Here is an 18,501-nt window from a genome sequence, read left to right as displayed (position 1 = left end):
AACTTGTCCATGCCATCCCTTTTATTCACCCCTAATTCTAATTGCCTGCGTTTGGCCCATATCCTTCTGTACCCGTCTTACCCATGTAACTGTCCAGATGCTTTTTAAAAGACAAAATTGTACCCGCTTCTACTACTACCTCTGGCAGCTTGTTCCAGGCACTCACCATTCTCTGTGAAAAAAATTGCCCCTCTGGACTCTCTTGTATCTTTCCCCTCTCACCTTAAACTTTTAGACTCCCCTACCTTTGAAAAGACGTTGACTATCTAGCTGATCTATGCCCCTCGTTATTTTATAGACCTCTATAAGATCACCCCTAAGCCTCCTATATTCCAGAGAAAAAAGTCGCAGTCTATCCAGCCTCTCCTTCTATATAACTTATCCTTTAGTTTTAATTTTAAATTTTACAAAGAGCGAAGTAAGTGATTGGGACATGCACATGACATTAGAGTAGAAGTTAAAATTTCGTATGTAATTATTTTAAAAATATGATTTTTTTATCATGATGGGAAAATTTGACATTCTACAAATAACGGAGCCAGAGAGATTTTTCAGCATTAATGATGAATTTATTTCACTATCAAAACCCCAGTTACACCTCATTAATTGTGACAGCTTTGCTCTCATTACTGCTGCAAAATCTAGGCCAATAATAATTAATGCACAACACAGTCTCCCCATGAGAAAAATGACCGGATCTTCAATTTTAATGACATTGATTGAAGTTCATATAGTAGATGGGACATTAGGACTGCATTACTCTTCTAATGGCATCATAAGATCTTTTATATCTGCTTGAGAAGATAGCCTCAGTTTAACACATTATCTGATGAATGTAACACTCTGTGACGATTTTGCAGTCTTTCTATACACTGTCGAGAGCCCACAGCTCAAGCTTTCTTTAAAATACCATATTGCCATTTGGTTTTTGTTCCTTCTGATTTGATGTGAAACAATTCTGCACACGTGGTCGGTGCAGTTCAAATCTAACGTGCATTTTGTTTCAGAATTCATGCTGCTTCACTGGTGCTCAGAATGCATTTTCTCATTGAGCTCATGTGACCTTTTGTGTTGGCACCTCCAGGTATCATGAGATGCCCCAAGTGGAAGACTGAGGATGGCTTTGAGATGCAGTTTGGAGTCAATCATCTGGGTCATTTTCTGCTGACCAACCTCCTGCTGGACTTACTGAAAAAGTCTGCACCCAGTCGGATTGTGACTGTGTCCAGTTTGGCGCATGTTCGCGGTAAGTCTGTGTCTGATTGCAGTGCGCAATGCATGGCTGAACCTTATAGAACAGGAAAATTTTATGTTTCTCCAACCCTTCTTATTTAGCTGATCTTGGAGACAGAAGCCAGATGTTTATAGCTGGCGTTTTGGGAGGTGGGATGTGGAAATAAACCATGCTCTGCATCAGTATTCAACAAATCCTGATTTAATAAGAACGTGGGATGTACTGGTGGTGCGTTGGATCTGCTTCAGCTGTGATGTCGCCTTTGGTTGAACAGCCTATCTGCTAACTGTCACTGTTAAACTCCACCCAAAGTAATGGCCACTTTGGCTGCATAAGGGAACGGGGTATCTCTGGAATTGTAACCCAGCAAAGATGGGAAGGAGAGAGCTGCGAAAGCACAAAGGTGAATAGTAAGATCAGAGACCTTGTAAAAATATATCACAGGACACAATAAATCAGCTAGATTGACTCTTATAAAACTGACCTGCTGGGATGGTGGAATAATCTACAGGCTGCTGATGTGCTGGAGCTAAACGCACCAATTGAAAAGACTACAGGAATCACTATTGGAATTTAGAGTAAAGATGGCGCTAAGGTGCATCTTTTAAAACTCTTTAAGAGAATCCTCCTGGGACATGCCTGGATATTCCAAGTGAGGGTTTAATTTTCTTCAGGGTTGGATTCAGCCACTTTTTTATTTAAGAGGTTATTTCTGATATGATTTTACTAGCTTTACCTAAGTATTCTTGTCACAGCAACAGTAGGATTTGAGAATAAAATAATTCAATGTTTGGAATGATGGTGAGCTTTATTTCATTTTTTTTGAATTGCACATACTCGGGCTTTAGAACACAACAAACCGAGGAAGAGTTGGGGTCTTGTTCCTAAGGAATCAACGGTAAGGAAATGCTAGAGTCAACCATTAGAGGTGTGGTAACAGGGCACTTTTCCAAATCAGTTTAAGATTTTCAGAGTCAGTGATCTTATGAAAGGAAAATCATGTTGACAAACGTGTGTTTTTTTGAAGGTAACCAGCAGGATAAATAAAGGGGAATCAGTACATGTTGTATTTTCAAAAAGTTTTCAATAAGGTACAAAACAAGAGGTTTGACTCAACGACGTAGAACAAATGGGGAATAATTAGTGTAGCTTTGGGTTGGTTAGCAGGCAAAAAAGAGAACACAGTAAAAAGTCTCACAACACCAGGTTTAAGTCCAACCGATTTATTTGATAGTACACTCACTAGCTTTCGGGGTTAGTCCCTTCGTCAGGTGAATGGAGAGTTCTGGCCTCAGACAGAGCATATAAAGCACAGACAGTTTACAGATTACTGATTAGAATGCGAATCTTTACACCTAACCTGCTGTTTAAGTCTTAAAGTGACCGACAATGTGAGTGGAAGGAGCACTGATCACAGGTTAAAGAGATGTGTATTGTCTCCAGACAGTACAGTAAGTGAGGTTTTGCAAACCCTGGCAAGTCACGGGGTTACAGATGGTCTGTAACCCCCGTGACTTGCCAGGGTTTGCAAAACCTCACTTACTGTACTGCCTGGAGACAATACACATCTCTTTAACCTGTGATCAGTGCTCTTTCCACTCACATTGTCGGTCACTTTAAGACTTAAACAGCAGGTTAGGTGTAAAGATTTGCATTCTAATCAGTAATCTGTAAACTGTCTGTGCTTTATATGCTCTGTCTGAGGCCAGAACTCTCCATTCACCTGACGAAGGGACTAACCCCGAAAGCTAGTGAGTGTACTATCAAATAAATCGGTTGGACTTAAACCTGGTGTTGTCAGACTTTTTACTGTGTTTACCCCAGTCCAACACCGGCATATCAACATCAAAAAAGAGAACACTCATAAACAGGTCATTTTTGGGTTGTAACTAGTAGGTTACTGCAAGGATCAGTGCTTGTGTCTTAGTTATTTACAATCTATATCAATGATTTAATTGATGAAGCCAAATGTTATGTATCTGTCAGGAGGCCATAAACAAAGAGGCTGCAGAGGAATATAGATAGATTTCAGTAAGTTGGCAGATGGACTATGATGTGAGAAAGTGTGAAATTATCCAATTTGGGATGAAGCATAGAAATGGTGAATATTTTCAAAAGGATCTGGATGTCTTTGTACATTTAACGTGAGTTAATATAAAGGTACAGGAAACAATTAGGAAAGCAAGTTTATAAGAACATAAGAAATAGGAGCAGGAGTAGGCCATCTGGCCCTTCGAGCCTGCCCCGCCATTCAATAAGATCATGGCTGATCTGTCGTGGCTCAGTTCCACTTTCCGGCCCTCTCCCCATAACCCTTAATCCCCTCTCTTATCAAAAACCCATCAACCCGCTTCTTGAAAATATTTAGCGAGGCAGCCTCCACCACTTCAATGGGTAGAGAATTCCAGAGATTCACCACCCTTTGAGTGAAGAAGTTCCTCCTCAACTCCGTTCTAAAACGCCCCCCCTTTATCTTGAGGCTGTGCCCCCTAGTCCTACTGTCTTTTTTCAGCGGGAAGAGTCTCTCCACCTCTATCCTATCCATCCCATTCATCATCTTATACGTCTCAATGAGATCTCCCCTCATTCTTCTAAACTCCAACGAGTACAAGCCTAGTTTATTCAGCCTCTCCTCATAGCTCAACCCCCTCAACTCCGGTATCAGCCTAGTAAACCTCCTCTGCACTCCCTCCAAGGCCAAAATATCTTTGCGCAGGTGCGGTGCCCAAAACTGCACACAGTACTCCAGCTGCGGCCTCACCAATGCCCTATACAGCTGCAGCAAGACCTCCTTACTTTTATATTCAATCCCCTTCGCTATGAAGGCCAGCATCCCATTCGCCTTCCTGACCACCTGCTGCACCTGCAAGCTGGATTTTTGCGACTCATGCACAAGGACCCCGAGGTCCCTCTGCACCGTCGCCTGCTGCAGTTTTTCGCCCCGTAAGTAATAGTCCTTCCTACCATTCTTCCTACCTAAGTGGACCATCTCACACTTGCCAACATTAAATTCCATTTGCCATTTCCTGGCCCATTCGCCCAGCCTATCTAGATCCTTCTGCAGACTCTCCACACCCTCCGCACAATTTGCCGTTCCCCCAATCTTGGTGTCATCTGCAAATTTCGACACCCTACACTCGGTTCCCTCCTCCAGATCATCTACATAAATGGTAAAAAGCTGAGGCCCCAGCACCGACCCCTGGGGCACTCCACTAGTCACCATCCGCCAATCCGAATAGCACCCGTTGACCCCCACTCTCTGCCTCCTATTTGACAACCAATCCTCTATCCACGCTAACACCCTACCCCCAACTCCAAGTCCCCTGACCTTCTGCAATAACCTCTTATGAGGTACTTTGTCAAACGCCTTCTGAAAATCCAGAAAGACCACATCCACCGGATCTCCTCTATCGACCGCCCTAGACACATCCTCATAGAACTCCAGTAAATTTGTCAGACACGACTTCCCTTTAATGAAACCATGCTGCGTCTGCTCTATCAAGCAATTGCCTTCAAGATGCCTCGCAATTTCCTCCTTAATGACGGATTCTAACATTTTACCTACCACAGACGTTAAACTAACCGGCCTATAATTCCCTGCCTTTTGCCTGGCACCCTTCTTAAACAACGGCGTAACATTAGTCGTTTTCCAATCTTCCGGCACTTCCCCGGAGTCCAGCGATGTCTGGAAAATAACAACCAATGCATCCACTATAACCTCCGCCATTTCTTTCAGAACCCTTGGATGCATTCCATCCGGTCCTGGGGACTTGTCCACAATCAGCCCCTCCAGTCTGTCGAGCACCGCCTCTCTAGTAACAGTAATGTCATTAAGACCCTCCAGTCCTACCACCTTTCCATCGCTAACACCCGGCAAATTATTCACGTCCTCCTCCGTGAAGACAGAAACAAAAAAGTTATTCAATACCTTAGCCATATCCCCATCCCCTACCACTAGGTCCCCTTTCTCATCCTCTAAAGGACCAACGTTCACCCTAGCCAGCCTCTTCCTTTTTATATATTTATAAAAACTCTTGCTATCCTTTTTTATATTAAGCGCTAGCCCAGCTTCATAGTTTCTCCTACCCTCCTTTATCAACTTCTTTGTCAATCTTTGTTGACATTTAAACCTCTCCCAATCCTCTTCTCGCCCACTACTCTTAGCTACTCTAAATTCCTCCGCTTTTAATTTAACACTTTCCTTCACCTCCTTTGTTATCCACGGCTTATTACCTCTCCTCCTACAGTCCTTTTTGACCATCGGAATAAATTTCTGCTGGGCACCAAGAAAGATCTCCTTAAAGATCCTCCACTGCTCCTCAGCAGACCCTCCCTCCAATGCACTCCCCCAGTCCACATTCGCCAATTCTTCTCTCATCCTACCGTACTCCCCTCTATTCAAACAAAGGACGCGTGTCCGGGAACCCACTTTCTCCTCCTCCATCTGCACCAGAAACACCACCATACAATGATCACTCTCTCCAAGAGGATCCTTCACCGCAAGGTCCCTAATTCTACCCGCCTCATTACATATGAGTTTATGAGTTTATATATGAGTTTATATATGAGTTTATGTCAGTCTTTATTGCAAGGAAGTTGGAATATAAGGCTAAGGAAATCTTCCTCCAATTGTATGGAATAAGGTGAGACCACACCTGGGGCACTTTGCACAGTTTTGGTTTCCCTGCATAAGGGCGGATATATTTTCTGGGGGAGGTGGAGTGGGAGTAGATGTGCATGAAGGTTTACTAAATTGTACATGTAAGGAGAGACTGAGATGGCCTATATTTCTGGAGATTGGTCTCACTGAGATGTCTAAAGTTCTGAAAGGGCTGGACAGGGTAGAAACTCAGACTTTTTCCCTTGATTGGAGAATCTGGAACCAGGGAGCATAGCCTCAGGCTAAGAAGTGGACCATTTTGGATTGAAATGAGGATAAATGTCTTCTCTCGGAGAGTTGTAATTTTGAAATCCTTAATCCCAGACAGCTATGGGTTTAGTATATTCATGGCTGAGATCACTAGATGTGAAACAGGTAATGGGGCAGGAAAGTGGAGTTGAAGCTAAAGGTCAGTCATGACCTCATTGAATGGTGAGCAGCCAGGAAGGGCCAGTATGATCCACTCCTGCTCCTGTTTCTTACCTTCTGATAATCGGTCCACCTCCTGCTCAAAACTTTCTCTTGATGTACTTATTAAATAAACCTTTGCTCATACCCTTGATACCAGCTGCAATTTCTTTCCAGTACACTCTCTGCTCTCATTACCTTAGCTTCCAGTAATGAAAAATCTCTGCTCTCTTGTGTCCTAGAGATTAAACTACAACTTTAAGTGAATCTAGTAAATGAACTCCGAAGCCTACTTTATTGTTTAATTAAAAGCCTCCAACTCCTGTACAGTTAAGGAAGAGAGAACCAATGATTGGGGCACAGTCAGAGATGTATTTGAGTTTTGTGCTGTGTGGTCTCCTTTTCAGGGAGTGAGGGTTTTGAGAATCTCCTTTCCAGTGAGGCTTGAGAGAATTTCTCCAGTATGTTAAGGTGTCCTGAAGAATCATTTCGAAGCATGTATCTTTTGCTGTAAAACATGGAAAATATTTTGTCTTTTGTATTGATCCATGGGAGCAGTAAGTACAAGTCTCGAAATTCCCAGAGCTGCCAGGGAGGCAAAGGCCCAGTGGTGTTATCAGTAGATTATTAATCCAGAAACTCAGCTAATGTTCTGGGGACCCAGGTTCAAATCCCATTGCCGCAGATGGCAGAATTTGAATTCAAGAAAAAAAGGTCTGGAATTAAGAATCTACTGATGACCATGAAACCATTGTTGATTGTCGTAAAAACCTATCTGGTTCGTTAATATCCTTTAGGGAACAAAATCTGCCGTCCTTGCCTGACGAAGAGTCATCCAGACTCCAAACGTTGGCTCTGTCCTCTCTCCACGGATGCATCAGACTTGCTGAGTTTCTCCAGTATTTTCTGTTTTTGTTTCAGATTCTAGCACCTGCAGTAATAATTTGCCTTTATCTGGGTCCTTTACCTGGTCTGGCCTGCATGTGATACCAGAACCACAGCAATGTGGTTGACTCTCAACTGCCCTCAAGCAACTAGGGATGGGCAATAAGTGCTGGCAGGCCAGCGATACCCATGTCTCATGAATGAATAAAAAAAAACCTCTTCTAAATCTTGTTTTCTATCATTATATCAAGGGACAGGCTTGTGTTATCTGCAGTGCTCCCTGGACACTTTTTATTGTGCTCCTCTTTGAAATAGTGTTGTGATCTTTTGGGTCCATGAGAGGCCAGACAGGAACTTGATTTTAACATTATTCCAACAAGCTGGCCCCTCAGTGCAGCAATGCTTAAGTACTGGGACTGAGAGTATCACCCTGGGCTTTGCTCAAGCCATTGGAGTGGGCTTAAGCTTGCAATCCTTTGACTTAGAACAAAGAACAACACAGCACAGGAAACAGGCCCTTCGGCCCAAGGAGCCTGCGTCGCCATTTTAACATTGAGTCCCCTCTCCACCCATGACCCTTGTCTATGCTTATGGCATTCCACTAATTTAGGGACAATTTGTTACACCAGTCAGCCTAAGAGCACATCTTTGGGGTGTGGGAGGAAGCTGGAGCATCCAGAGAAAACCCATGCAAGCACGGGGAGAATGCGCAAAGTCCCACAGACACTGACCCAAATCCATGTATCTGCACAGCAAACAGTGATAGTCACTGAGCTGTTGTGTTGCCCAATTGGACTTGGATGAGATTGCTATCACACTAAGGCACCTATGAGGTGTTTGTAAATTATCTGGAGCTTCCTGTAAGAGAAACAAGATTTTCATCTGATTAATTGTTACCTAAGCCTGTCCCTAAAATGCTTCACAGAATTGTTATGGTGCAGAAGGAGACAATTTGGCCCATTGTGACTGCACCAACTCTCCAAACAAGCATTACAATTGTTGTTATTCCCCTGCATATTGTTCCAATTCAAATACTCTCTTGAATGCATCAGTTGAACCTGCCACCACCACCTTTCCAGCCCGTGCCTTCCAGACCTGAACCCCACATTGTGTGAAAAAGATTTCTTGAATTGTATTTGCTTCTTCTGCAAATCACTTTAACACTCTGCCCCCTCAAGAGTAGAAACAGTTTCTCCCTATCCACTGTCTAATCTGTCATGATTTTGAACGTCTCTCTATCACATCTCCTCTTAGCCACCTTCTCTCCAAGGAGAACAGTCCCAACCTCTGCAATCTAACTTTGTAATGAAGTTTCTCCTCCCTGGAACCATTCTTGTAAACCTCTTCTGTACTCTCTCCTATGCGTTTTGGACTTAATTCATTGGTTTTCCCTTCCCATCTATCCCGTGGGGGTGATACTTGCTCTGATAATGCAGGGCATAGTCCAGTCAATGTCCTGTATTTGGTCATCTGTCCTGTCCATTAATGAGATTCATTGAATTAGTTCATAGAATGTTGCCAGAATGGTTTCTCAGAACTGCATGTTCTGGATCAACCGGAGAGTAAGCTGTACAGACCTGGTATTGTGCAACTAGGTGGGAGTAGTTAATGACCTTATGGTGAAGGTGCCCCTACAAAGCAATGATCATAATGTGAAAACTTTTCATTCAGTTTGAGGGAAAGAGGAGTGGGTCTGAGACTGGTTTTTAAGCTTAAATAAGTGCTGTTGTGAGGACATGAAAGCAGAACTCACTAAAGTGAATTGGCAGATTGAGCCTATTCATCATCTACAAGGCATAAGTCAGGAGTGTGATGGAATACTCCCCACTTGCCTGGATGGGTGCAGCTCCAACAACACTCAAGAAGCTTGACACCATCCAGGATAAAACAGCCTGCTTAATTGGCACCCCATCCACAAATACCCACTCCCTCCACCACCACGCTCAATAGCAGCCGTGTGTACTATCTACAAGATGCACTGCAGCAATTCGCCAAAGGTCCATAGACAGCACCTTCCAAACCCATGACCACTTCCATCTAGAAGAACAAGGGCAGCAATTAAACGGGAACACTAACACCTGCAAGTTCCCTTCCAAGCCACTCACCATCCTGACTTGGAAATATATCGCCTTCCTTCGCAGTTGCTAGGTCTAAATGCTGGAATTCCCCCCTTAAGGGCATAATGTGACAAGCCACAGAACATGGACTGTAGCGATTCAAGAAGGCAGCTCACCACTACCTTCTCAAGGGCAACTAATTGCTGGCCAGCCAGCGACATCCATGTCCCACAAATGAATAAAAAATGGATAGGTCAGTAGAGATGCATTTAAGGGGACATTTCAGAATACACAGAATAGATGTATTCCAGTGAGTGAGAAAAAAATTCCAGGGGGTGGACCCACTAATTGTGAGTCTAGAAAGGTCAAAATTATTGTCAGAAAAAGCATAAAATTTACAAAGATAGATGGAAGGTCAGAAGATTGGACAGAATATAGAGAACAACAAAGAATGGCTAAAAGATTAATTAGAGAAAAATTAGACTGAGAGAAAGCTAGCCAGATTTCAAAAAGAAACCAGTTAATAAAGGGAGCATTGTTCCTATAGAAAGTGAGTCTGAAGAATTGATAATGGACAGCCAGGAAATGGCAGGTGAATGGAACAGGTATTTTGCATCAGTCTCAACTATGGGTGATATAAATAACATCCCAGAAGCAGCTATTAACCAGGAAGTAGAAGTCATTGAAATTAGGAACAGGAGTTGGCCATTCGGGCCTTCAAACCTGTTCTGCCATTCAATATGATCATGGCTGATCCTCTATTTCAATGCCATACTCTTGTTTTCTCCCCATTAAAATCTAAGAATGTATCTTTTTCTCAAATGCATTGGTTCCACAACTTTCTCTGGTAGAGAATTCCACAGGTTCGCTACCCTTTTTGAGTGAAGTCATCTTTCCTTTTCACAGCCCTAAATTTTCTACATCTGAGACTGTGTCCCTGGATTTAGATTCCCCAACCAGGGAAAACATCCCCCTTGCATCTAGTCTGTCCAGCCCTTTAGAATTTTATATGTCTCAGACAGGTACCCTCTCATCCTTCTAAACTATCAGCCTGCACTCTTTGTATGGCAAGTGTATCTTTTCTTAAGCAGGAAGACCAAAACTGCATTCAGTCTTCTAGTTGTGGTTTCACCAACGCCCTGTTTCAGTGCAGTAATGATGTGGAAATGCTGGTGTTGGACTGCAGTAAGCACAGTAAGAAGTCTCTCATCACCAGGTTAAAGTCAAACAGTTTTATTTGGTAGCACAAGCCACAAGCTTTCAGAGCGTTGCTCCTTCATCAGTTGAGTGGGAGTTCTGTTCACAAACAGGGCATATAAAGACACAAACTCAATTTAGAAGATAATGGTTGGAATGTGAATCTTTACAGGTAATCAAGTCTTGAAGGTACAGACACTGAGTGGAGAGAGTGTTGAGCACGGGTTAAAAAAGATATTTATTATCTCCAGCCAGGAGATTTTGCAAGCCCAGGCAAGTTGTGGGGTTATGGACAGTGTGACATTACCCAAGATCCTAGTTGAGGCCATTCTCATGTTGCGGAACTTGGCCATCAGTTTCTGCTCAGCGATTCTGCGTTATCACAGATATGTAACCCCCATGACTTGCCTGGGCTTGTAAAATCGCACTAACTGTCCTGGCTGGAGACAATACACATCTCTTTAACCTGTGCTTAACCCTCTCTCCACTCACATTGTCTGTACCTTTAAGACTTGATTACCTGTAAAGACTCGCATTCCAACCATTTTCTTGTAAATTGAGTTTGTCTATATATGTTCTGTTTGTGAACACAACTCCTCACTCACCTGACGAAGGGACAGTGCTCCAAAAGCTTGTGGCTTGTGCTACCAAATAAACCTGTTGGACTTCAACCTGGTGTTTTGAGATTTCTTACTGTAAATGCAGTAAGACATTCCTACTTCTGAACTCGCATCTCGCAATGAAGACCAGCATACCATTTACCTTCCTAATTGCTTGCTGCAGCTGCCTCTCCACTTTCATTGACTGGTGTACAAGGACACCCAGATCATTTTGTACATCCTAGTTCTTTGAAAGTGGAGTCACAGGTGGACAAGTTGGTGAAGGAGGCATTCGGCATGCTTGATCTCATTGGTCAGAACTTTGAATACAGGAGTTGGGGCATCATGTTGAAGTTGTATAAGACACCAGTAAGGCCACACTTGGAATGCTTTGTACAGTTCTGGTCACACTGTTACAAAAAGGATATTATTAAATTAGGAATGCAGAAAAGATTTACTAGGATGCTGCCAGGACTTGATGATTTGAGTTAGGAGGAGAGACTGGATAGACCGGGAATTTTTTCTCTGGAGGCTGAGGAGTGATCTTATAGAAGTCTATAAAATAATTAGGAGCATAGATAAGGTAGATGGTCAATATCTTTTCCCAAAGGTAGGGGAGTCTAAAACTAGAGGGCATACGTTTAAAGTGAGAGGGGAGAGATACAAAAGGGTCCAGAGGAGCAATTTTTTCAGAGTGGTGAGTGTCTGGAATAAGCTTCCAGAGGTAGTAGTAGAGGTGGGTACAATTTTGTCTTTTTAAAAGCATTTAGACAGTTACATGGGTAAGATGGGTAAAGAAGGATATGGGTGGACAATTGGGATTAGCTTAATGGTAAAAACTGAACGGCATGGACAAGTTGGGCCAAAGGGCCTCTTTCCATGCTGTAAACCTCTGACTCTATCCATACATCCCAAGATGTCATCCCTTAAATAATACTCTTCCTTTCTGTTTTTCACACTGAAGTGGACAACTTCACATTTAGCCACATTGCACTGCATCTGCCATGTGTTTGCCTACTCGCTCAACTTGTCTAAATCACCTTGAAGCCTCCTTGTGTCCTCCTTACAGTTTACAATTCTACTGAGTTTCATGTCAGCAAACTTGGGTTCCCTTATCCAGGTCATTTACATATGTTCTGAACAGCCGGGTCCCAACCACAGACCCCTGCATTAGCTTGCTAGTTACTGCCTGTCACTTAGTAAAGACTTATTTATTCCCACTCTGTTTCTTGTCTCAACCAATTTTTGATCCATGCTATTGTGCTTTAATTTTGATCACTAACCTCTTATGAGGGGTGTTATCAAAACTGTTCTGAAAGTCCAAATACGCCACATCCACTGGTTCTTCCTAATCTATTCTACGAGTTACATCCTCAAAAATCTCCAGTTTATTTGTTAAACATGATTTGCCTTTCATTATGGGCAGCACAGTGGCATAGTGGTTAGCACTACTACCTCACAGCACCAGGGACTTGGGTGCGATTCCTGGCTTGGGTGACTGTCTGTGTGGATTCTGCACGTTCTCCCCATGACTGCATGGGTTTCCTCCAGGTGTTCTGGTTTCTTCCCAAAGTCCGAAAGACATGCTAGTTAGGTGCATTGGCTATACTAAATTCTCCTTCAGTGTACCCGAACAGGCGCTGGAGTGTGGTGACTAGGGGATTTTCACAGTAACTTCATTGCAATGTTAATGTAAGCTTACTTGTGACACTACTAATTAGACTTTAAAATTTTAAACTAACCCTTTGTCCAATCCGCAATCCGTTAATGCTTTCCAAAGTTCTGTTCCGTCTTTTATAATAGACTTTAGCATCTTCCCCATTACTCATGTCAGGCTAACTTGCTCGTAATTATCCTTTTTTTTGTGTCCTTCCTAAGGAACTTGGGGAAAAGTGCAATCACCAGAGACGTGGTACTGAATAAATTCAGCTTTGACAAAGACTCATCTGGACTCGAAACGTTAGCTCTTTTCTCTCCTTACAGATGCTGCCAGATCTGCTGAGACAGTCCAGCATTTTCTCTCTTAGTTTCAGATTCCAGCATCTGCAGTAGTTTTGCTTTTATTGAACTGAATGAAAAGTTGGAACTGTGGGCTGACAAGTGCGTGCGTCCTGATGAACTTCATCCAGGGGCTTGAAAGAAGTATCTAGTGAGATCGTTGATGCATTGGTTTTAATTTTCTAAAACTCCCTAGATTCAGGGAAACTTCCATTTGATTGGAAAATAGCAAATGTAACACCGTTAGTCAAAAAGGGAGGGAGACAGAAAGTAGGAAACTAAGTCAGTTAGCCTTACATCTGTCAGAGGGAAAATCTTAGAATCTATTATTAAAGTTATAGCAGGATACTTGGATAAGCTCAAGGTAATCAGAGTCAACATAGTTTTGTGAAAAGGAAATCATGTTTAGCCAATTTGTTGACTATCTTTGAAGAAGTAACATGTTGTGGATAAAGGGAAACTGGTGGATATACTGTACTTAGATTTCCAAAAGGCATTTGATAAAGTGCTACATCATAGTTTATTGTGGAAAATAAAAGATTGTGATAAAGGGAGTAAGGTATTGGCGCAGTTAGAAGATTGGCTGGCTGGATATTGGGAAGCTGAAAGTAGACATAAATGTGTCTTTTTCAGGTTGGTAAGATATAACACGTGGTGTGCCACAGGGATCAGTGTTGGGACCTTAACTTGTTTAAATGACTTGGATGAAGGGGTTGAAGGGTGGTTGTCAAATTTGCTAATGACACAAAGATAGGTGAAAAAGTAAGTTGTGAAGACGACATAAGGTTACAAAAAGATCTAGATAGGTTAAGTGAGTGAGCAAAGATCTGGCAAGTGGGATTTAATGTGGGAAATTGTGCATTTTGGCAGGAAGAGTAAATTATAACTTTACCAAATGTATGTTTTAAACTAATTAACTTTGTTAACTCATTTGCGGCATTAACTGAACCCATTCACTTCTTCAACCAATTTTACGATTTAATTTCATCAGTGACTGAGGCAACATGTGGGTTGCTGGTTATTTTAATTCTTTTCTCAAATGCAGGGAAAATTCATTTTGATGACATTAATTTGGACAATTGCTACAATCCTGCTATTAGTTACGAACAGAGCAAGCTGGCCAATGTCCTGTTCACCAAGGAACTGGCAAAGAAATTAAAAGGTGAGTGTTGCATAATGAAACCAGAATTATCAGGAAAGATTAAACAAGCTGTGGCTCCCTTCCCATAAATAAGACTTGAAAGATGATCTGATAAATGCCTTTAAGATCATGAAAAGGTTTTATTGGGCACATGCCGAGATGATGTATCCATTTGTGGACAAGACTAGAACTAGGGCCATAAATATGAGGTGGTCACTAAATCTATGACAGAATTCAGGAAAATCTTATTTATCCAAAGAGTAGTGGGAATGCGAAATTTGCTACCAAAAGGCCTACGGAAGTGAATTGCAGAGATAAATTCAGAGGGATAAAAACATGAGGGTGAAAGGAATGTTGATGGGGTTAGATGGAGAAGGGTGAAGGGAGGATCATGAGCATAAAGATGGGCATGGACCAGCTGGGCCAAATGGCCTGTTTCTATATTGTGAATACTTTGTAATTCTATACACTGTCTTCAAAAGCTCAAATAAATTCTTTGAGAGTCTTTGTTATGAAATGAGGGGGCCAGGGAGCAGATTACTAAGAAGTTAAGTTAGTGGCCTTTAGGATATAATTAACTTCAATAATTGACATGTTTTGCCCTTACCATGTTGAAGGATCTCTGTTGGAATATGCAGTGTGTTGTTTGAATTTTGTCCTCCAGGTCCATATTTGTTCAGATGCAAAAATTGAGGTGTTCATTTCATTCAACCCTGACTTGCGTTGTTTAACCCCAAACTCTGAAGAATGCTTCAAACATTTCCATTTCCTTTCCTGATGATGACTGTTCCAATTGATGCCAAAGTTTGACCAGTTTTAAAGGCCCGCATGATCATAATTGCTAAGGAAGCATTCTTCAGCAAACATGTTTTTTAAAAATGCTTGTATATTCCACATGTGTTTATAATTATATTTTCCTCAATTTTAGGCACAGGAATAACTACCAATTGTCTGCACCCTGGAGTAGTGAACACTGAGTTGGGGCGTTATTTTTTCCCTACTATATCGATATGGTTGAAGATCCTTTTGGCACCTTTAGCTGTTCTCACCTTTAAGAATCCGTGGCAGGGAGCTCAGACAACCATCTATTGTGCAGTTGCTGAGGAATTGGAAAATACTAGTGGCCTATACTTCAGGTGAGGTTAAATTTTTTACTGGGCATCACGTTGGCCTGTTTTGTGATGCAGTTGAAAATGCCTGGTGGAAGATTTTAGTTCTCCACATCCTTGCTGGGATTTCTGTGACAATGAGCACAACTAATGTGCTAAACAGTAAAGCAACTAGTAAAGAAATGATTTCCAACTTCTAACTCTCTGGCCTTTCACAGTCTGGCCATCACCTGTCCAGCAGTGTGAGCTAAGGGTCAGTGGGTCAAACTGTTGCCTTTGAATCAATGGGTCATGGGCTCAAGTCCGCAACCAGGGACTTGAATATTTGGTGCAGTGCTGTACTTTTCTTTTGGATAATGCTGAATTGAGGCCCCATTTGCTCTCAGGTGGAGGTAAAAGATCTTGGTGTGTTATCTCAAAGCAGAGCAATGGAATTCGCACTAATGTCCCAGACAATTTATCCTTGAGAATCAATGTGGCCATTGTCAACTTGCTGGTTATGGGATCTTGCTGTGTGCATTTTGAGTGCATTCCTACTTTATAACAGTGACTACACTTCCAATCATTTACATTGGCTGTAACGCACTTGAAATATCCTATGATGCACCATGGGATGTTGTGAAAGCTGCTATATAAATGCAAATCCATCTTTCTTTCAATTTGCTGCTACATTGGAGTTTAAAAGTACATCACATTGACCCCATTGAAAACCTTGCCCTAAGCAACAGGACCGAGTCTGCAGTAGTTTGTGGCCCAAAAGTAAAGTTTATTTATTAGTCACAAGTAGGCTTACATTAACACTGCAATGAGATTACTGTGAAAATCCTCTAGTTGCCACACTCCGGTGCCTGTTCAGATACTGAGGGAGAATTTAGCACAGCCAATGGAGTGTGGGGGGAAACTGGAACACCGAGGAAACCCATGCAAACACATGGGGAACACTCAAACTACACACACACACACACACACACACACACACACACACACACACACACACACACATATATATATATACACACACAGAGTGACCCAAGCTGGGAATTGAACCCGGGTCCCTGTATCTGTGAGGCAGCAGTGCCAACCAGTGTGCTGTCCACCAAACACCAAAAAGTGTTGTAGTACAGTGAACAATGTACATGAACATAGTCATGTGGCTAGATGGTGACAGTGTACTATGCACAAATATTTATAGCTCACCTCCTGAGAGTCTTACTATTGACATTTGTAGGTACACAAAACAGCATGAGAATATTTGCTTCGTAATCTCTGTTACTTCTCCCTGACGTAGCCAAGAGGCTTTGAGACTACTGATGCCATCATTACTGTTTCTGGCTGGGGTCTGCTTATTCAGTACAAGATGGGAATTCATTATGGTATTATTTTATAATATTCCTATGAGTTTGCACCAGCAGTGGCGTTGGATCTTAGCTGCATTCTCTGATGTAAATTCTCCTGCAGAAAATGCTGAGTCTGTCTGAGCTCTCTCAGAGAAGGGGTTGGGCTCAGGGATGAAGGGAAAATGCAACAATGGGAACAAGATCCTCATTTGAGAGAATAAAGAATTGATGGATGTGAGCAAGAGACTTGTGTTTCCCTTCAGCTGACACATCCATATCACCAGGAATGAAAGCCACAAGGTTTAGAAAAAAGCAAAATATATTGTGGTTGATTTTTTTGACTGATAGCAAGTTGGTAGCCTGTTTTATGTCTCTCTGTATTGAAGAAGGTGGCTGCTGAGTTGCCATTGATCCATTTACATAATTGAACAAAGCCAACATCTTCCTATTTGCAGTTTCTCACCTGGTGGATTATATGCAGTTAACTCAATAAGCTGAACTAATTACACCTTGTTCATATCTGACAGTGACTGTGCTGCTAAAGAGGTTGCCCCCCAAGCTAAAGATAATGAAGCTGCCAAGAGACTGTGGGAGCTCAGTGAAAAGATGGTTGGACTTGATGAATCCAAAAAACAACTTTTCGTTCCAGAATCCTGAGACGTTAATCTACCAGTTTTTTTTCATAATTCTTACTTGAAATTTCTTATCCAATTGTGTAGTGGTGTTTCTAAGCAAATTAAAATGTGAGATCACCAGATCTGGAACTGATCCTGTTGTCAAGGTTTTATGATGTTTTGGGCTGTGGCTTATGCAGGGATTTTGAAATTTGGAATGGTAAATAAAATTTATTAATGTCTTCCAAAACAGTACAATTCATTGAATTTAATGAATTCTCCTGACAGTTACTGATGTCAAACACAGCCTGTAGGAGCAGGAAATACAAAGTTTGATCTATCACTGGTTTTTATTTTAGATGAAAAAGTTTGGTAGCATTGCAATGTGCAATCTCAAAGCTGATTAACAATTCCTTAAGAGTAGCATAGAGTTTGACTTAATTGGTGTCTAATGCATTTGCCCAGACATAGGTAAGCTAGATGACACTAGATGTTAATTATAACATCTGACTTCAATTAAACATTTGGCATTTAGTCCAACTTTGTCAACTTTTCCAATTATAAACATGGATTCAGGAATTTACAATGGAAACCACTGTGGAAATCTGTCATGTTGTAAGTAGGATGATGTGGAGACACTGGTGTTGGTTTCGGGTAAGCACAGTAAGACGTCCAACAGGATTATTTGGTAGCACAAGCTACCAAAGACACAAACCCAATTTACAAAATAATGGTTGGAATGAGAGTCTTTACAGGTAATCAAGTCTTAAAGATACAGACAATGTGAGTGGAGAGACGGTTAAGCACAGGTTAAAGAGATGTATATTGTCTCCAGTCGTCACAGTGAGATTTTGCAAGCGCAGGCAAGTCATGGGGGTTAAACAGCTAGTGTGACATGAACCCAAGATCCCGGTTGAGGCTGTCCTCGTGTGCGAACTTGGCTATCAGTTTCTGCTTAACGATTGTGCGAGCTCGCAATCATCAGGTGAGAGTGTTCTCTTCCTGTTGGGCAACATTTAAACCATCACAGGCATTCAGCCTCTGATCTGCGGGTGAGCATTCTCCAATGCGGCTTTCACAGTACACGAGAATGCAGAATCGCTGAGCAGAAACTGATAGCCAAGTTCCACAGCCTCAACCAGGATCTTGCTACATGTCACACTATCTGTAGCCCTCACGACTTGCCTAGGCTTGCAAAATCTCTCTAATTGTCCTGGGTGGAGACGATACATATCTCTTTACCTGTGCTTAATCCTCGCTCC

General features: G+C 42.0%; 1 protein-coding gene across 1 annotated transcript in view; it reads left to right on the top strand.

Annotated features, from left to right (window-relative positions):
- LOC145359467 (retinol dehydrogenase 13) overlaps nucleotides 1-17,971 on the top strand; it is a 38,592-nt gene extending 20,621 nt beyond the window's left edge. Inside the window, exons 4-7 of the mRNA XM_080214034.1 lie at nucleotides 1,085-1,246; nucleotides 14,084-14,200; nucleotides 15,108-15,315; nucleotides 17,153-17,971. Of these exons, the coding sequence (XP_080070160.1) occupies nucleotides 1,085-1,246; nucleotides 14,084-14,200; nucleotides 15,108-15,315; nucleotides 17,153-17,282 (617 nt within the window). The 3' untranslated portion in view covers nucleotides 17,283-17,971. The remainder of the gene's footprint in view (nucleotides 1-1,084; nucleotides 1,247-14,083; nucleotides 14,201-15,107; nucleotides 15,316-17,152) is intronic.
- The last annotated feature ends 530 nt before the right edge of the window (nucleotides 17,972-18,501 follow it).

The sequence above is a fragment of the Carcharhinus amblyrhynchos genome, chromosome 28, assembly GCF_965287045.1.
Source record: "Carcharhinus amblyrhynchos chromosome 28, sCarAmb.v2.hapA, whole genome shotgun sequence".
Taxonomy (NCBI): Eukaryota; Metazoa; Chordata; class Chondrichthyes; order Carcharhiniformes; family Carcharhinidae; genus Carcharhinus; species Carcharhinus amblyrhynchos.
This window is presented reverse-complemented; position numbering and strand designations above follow the sequence as displayed.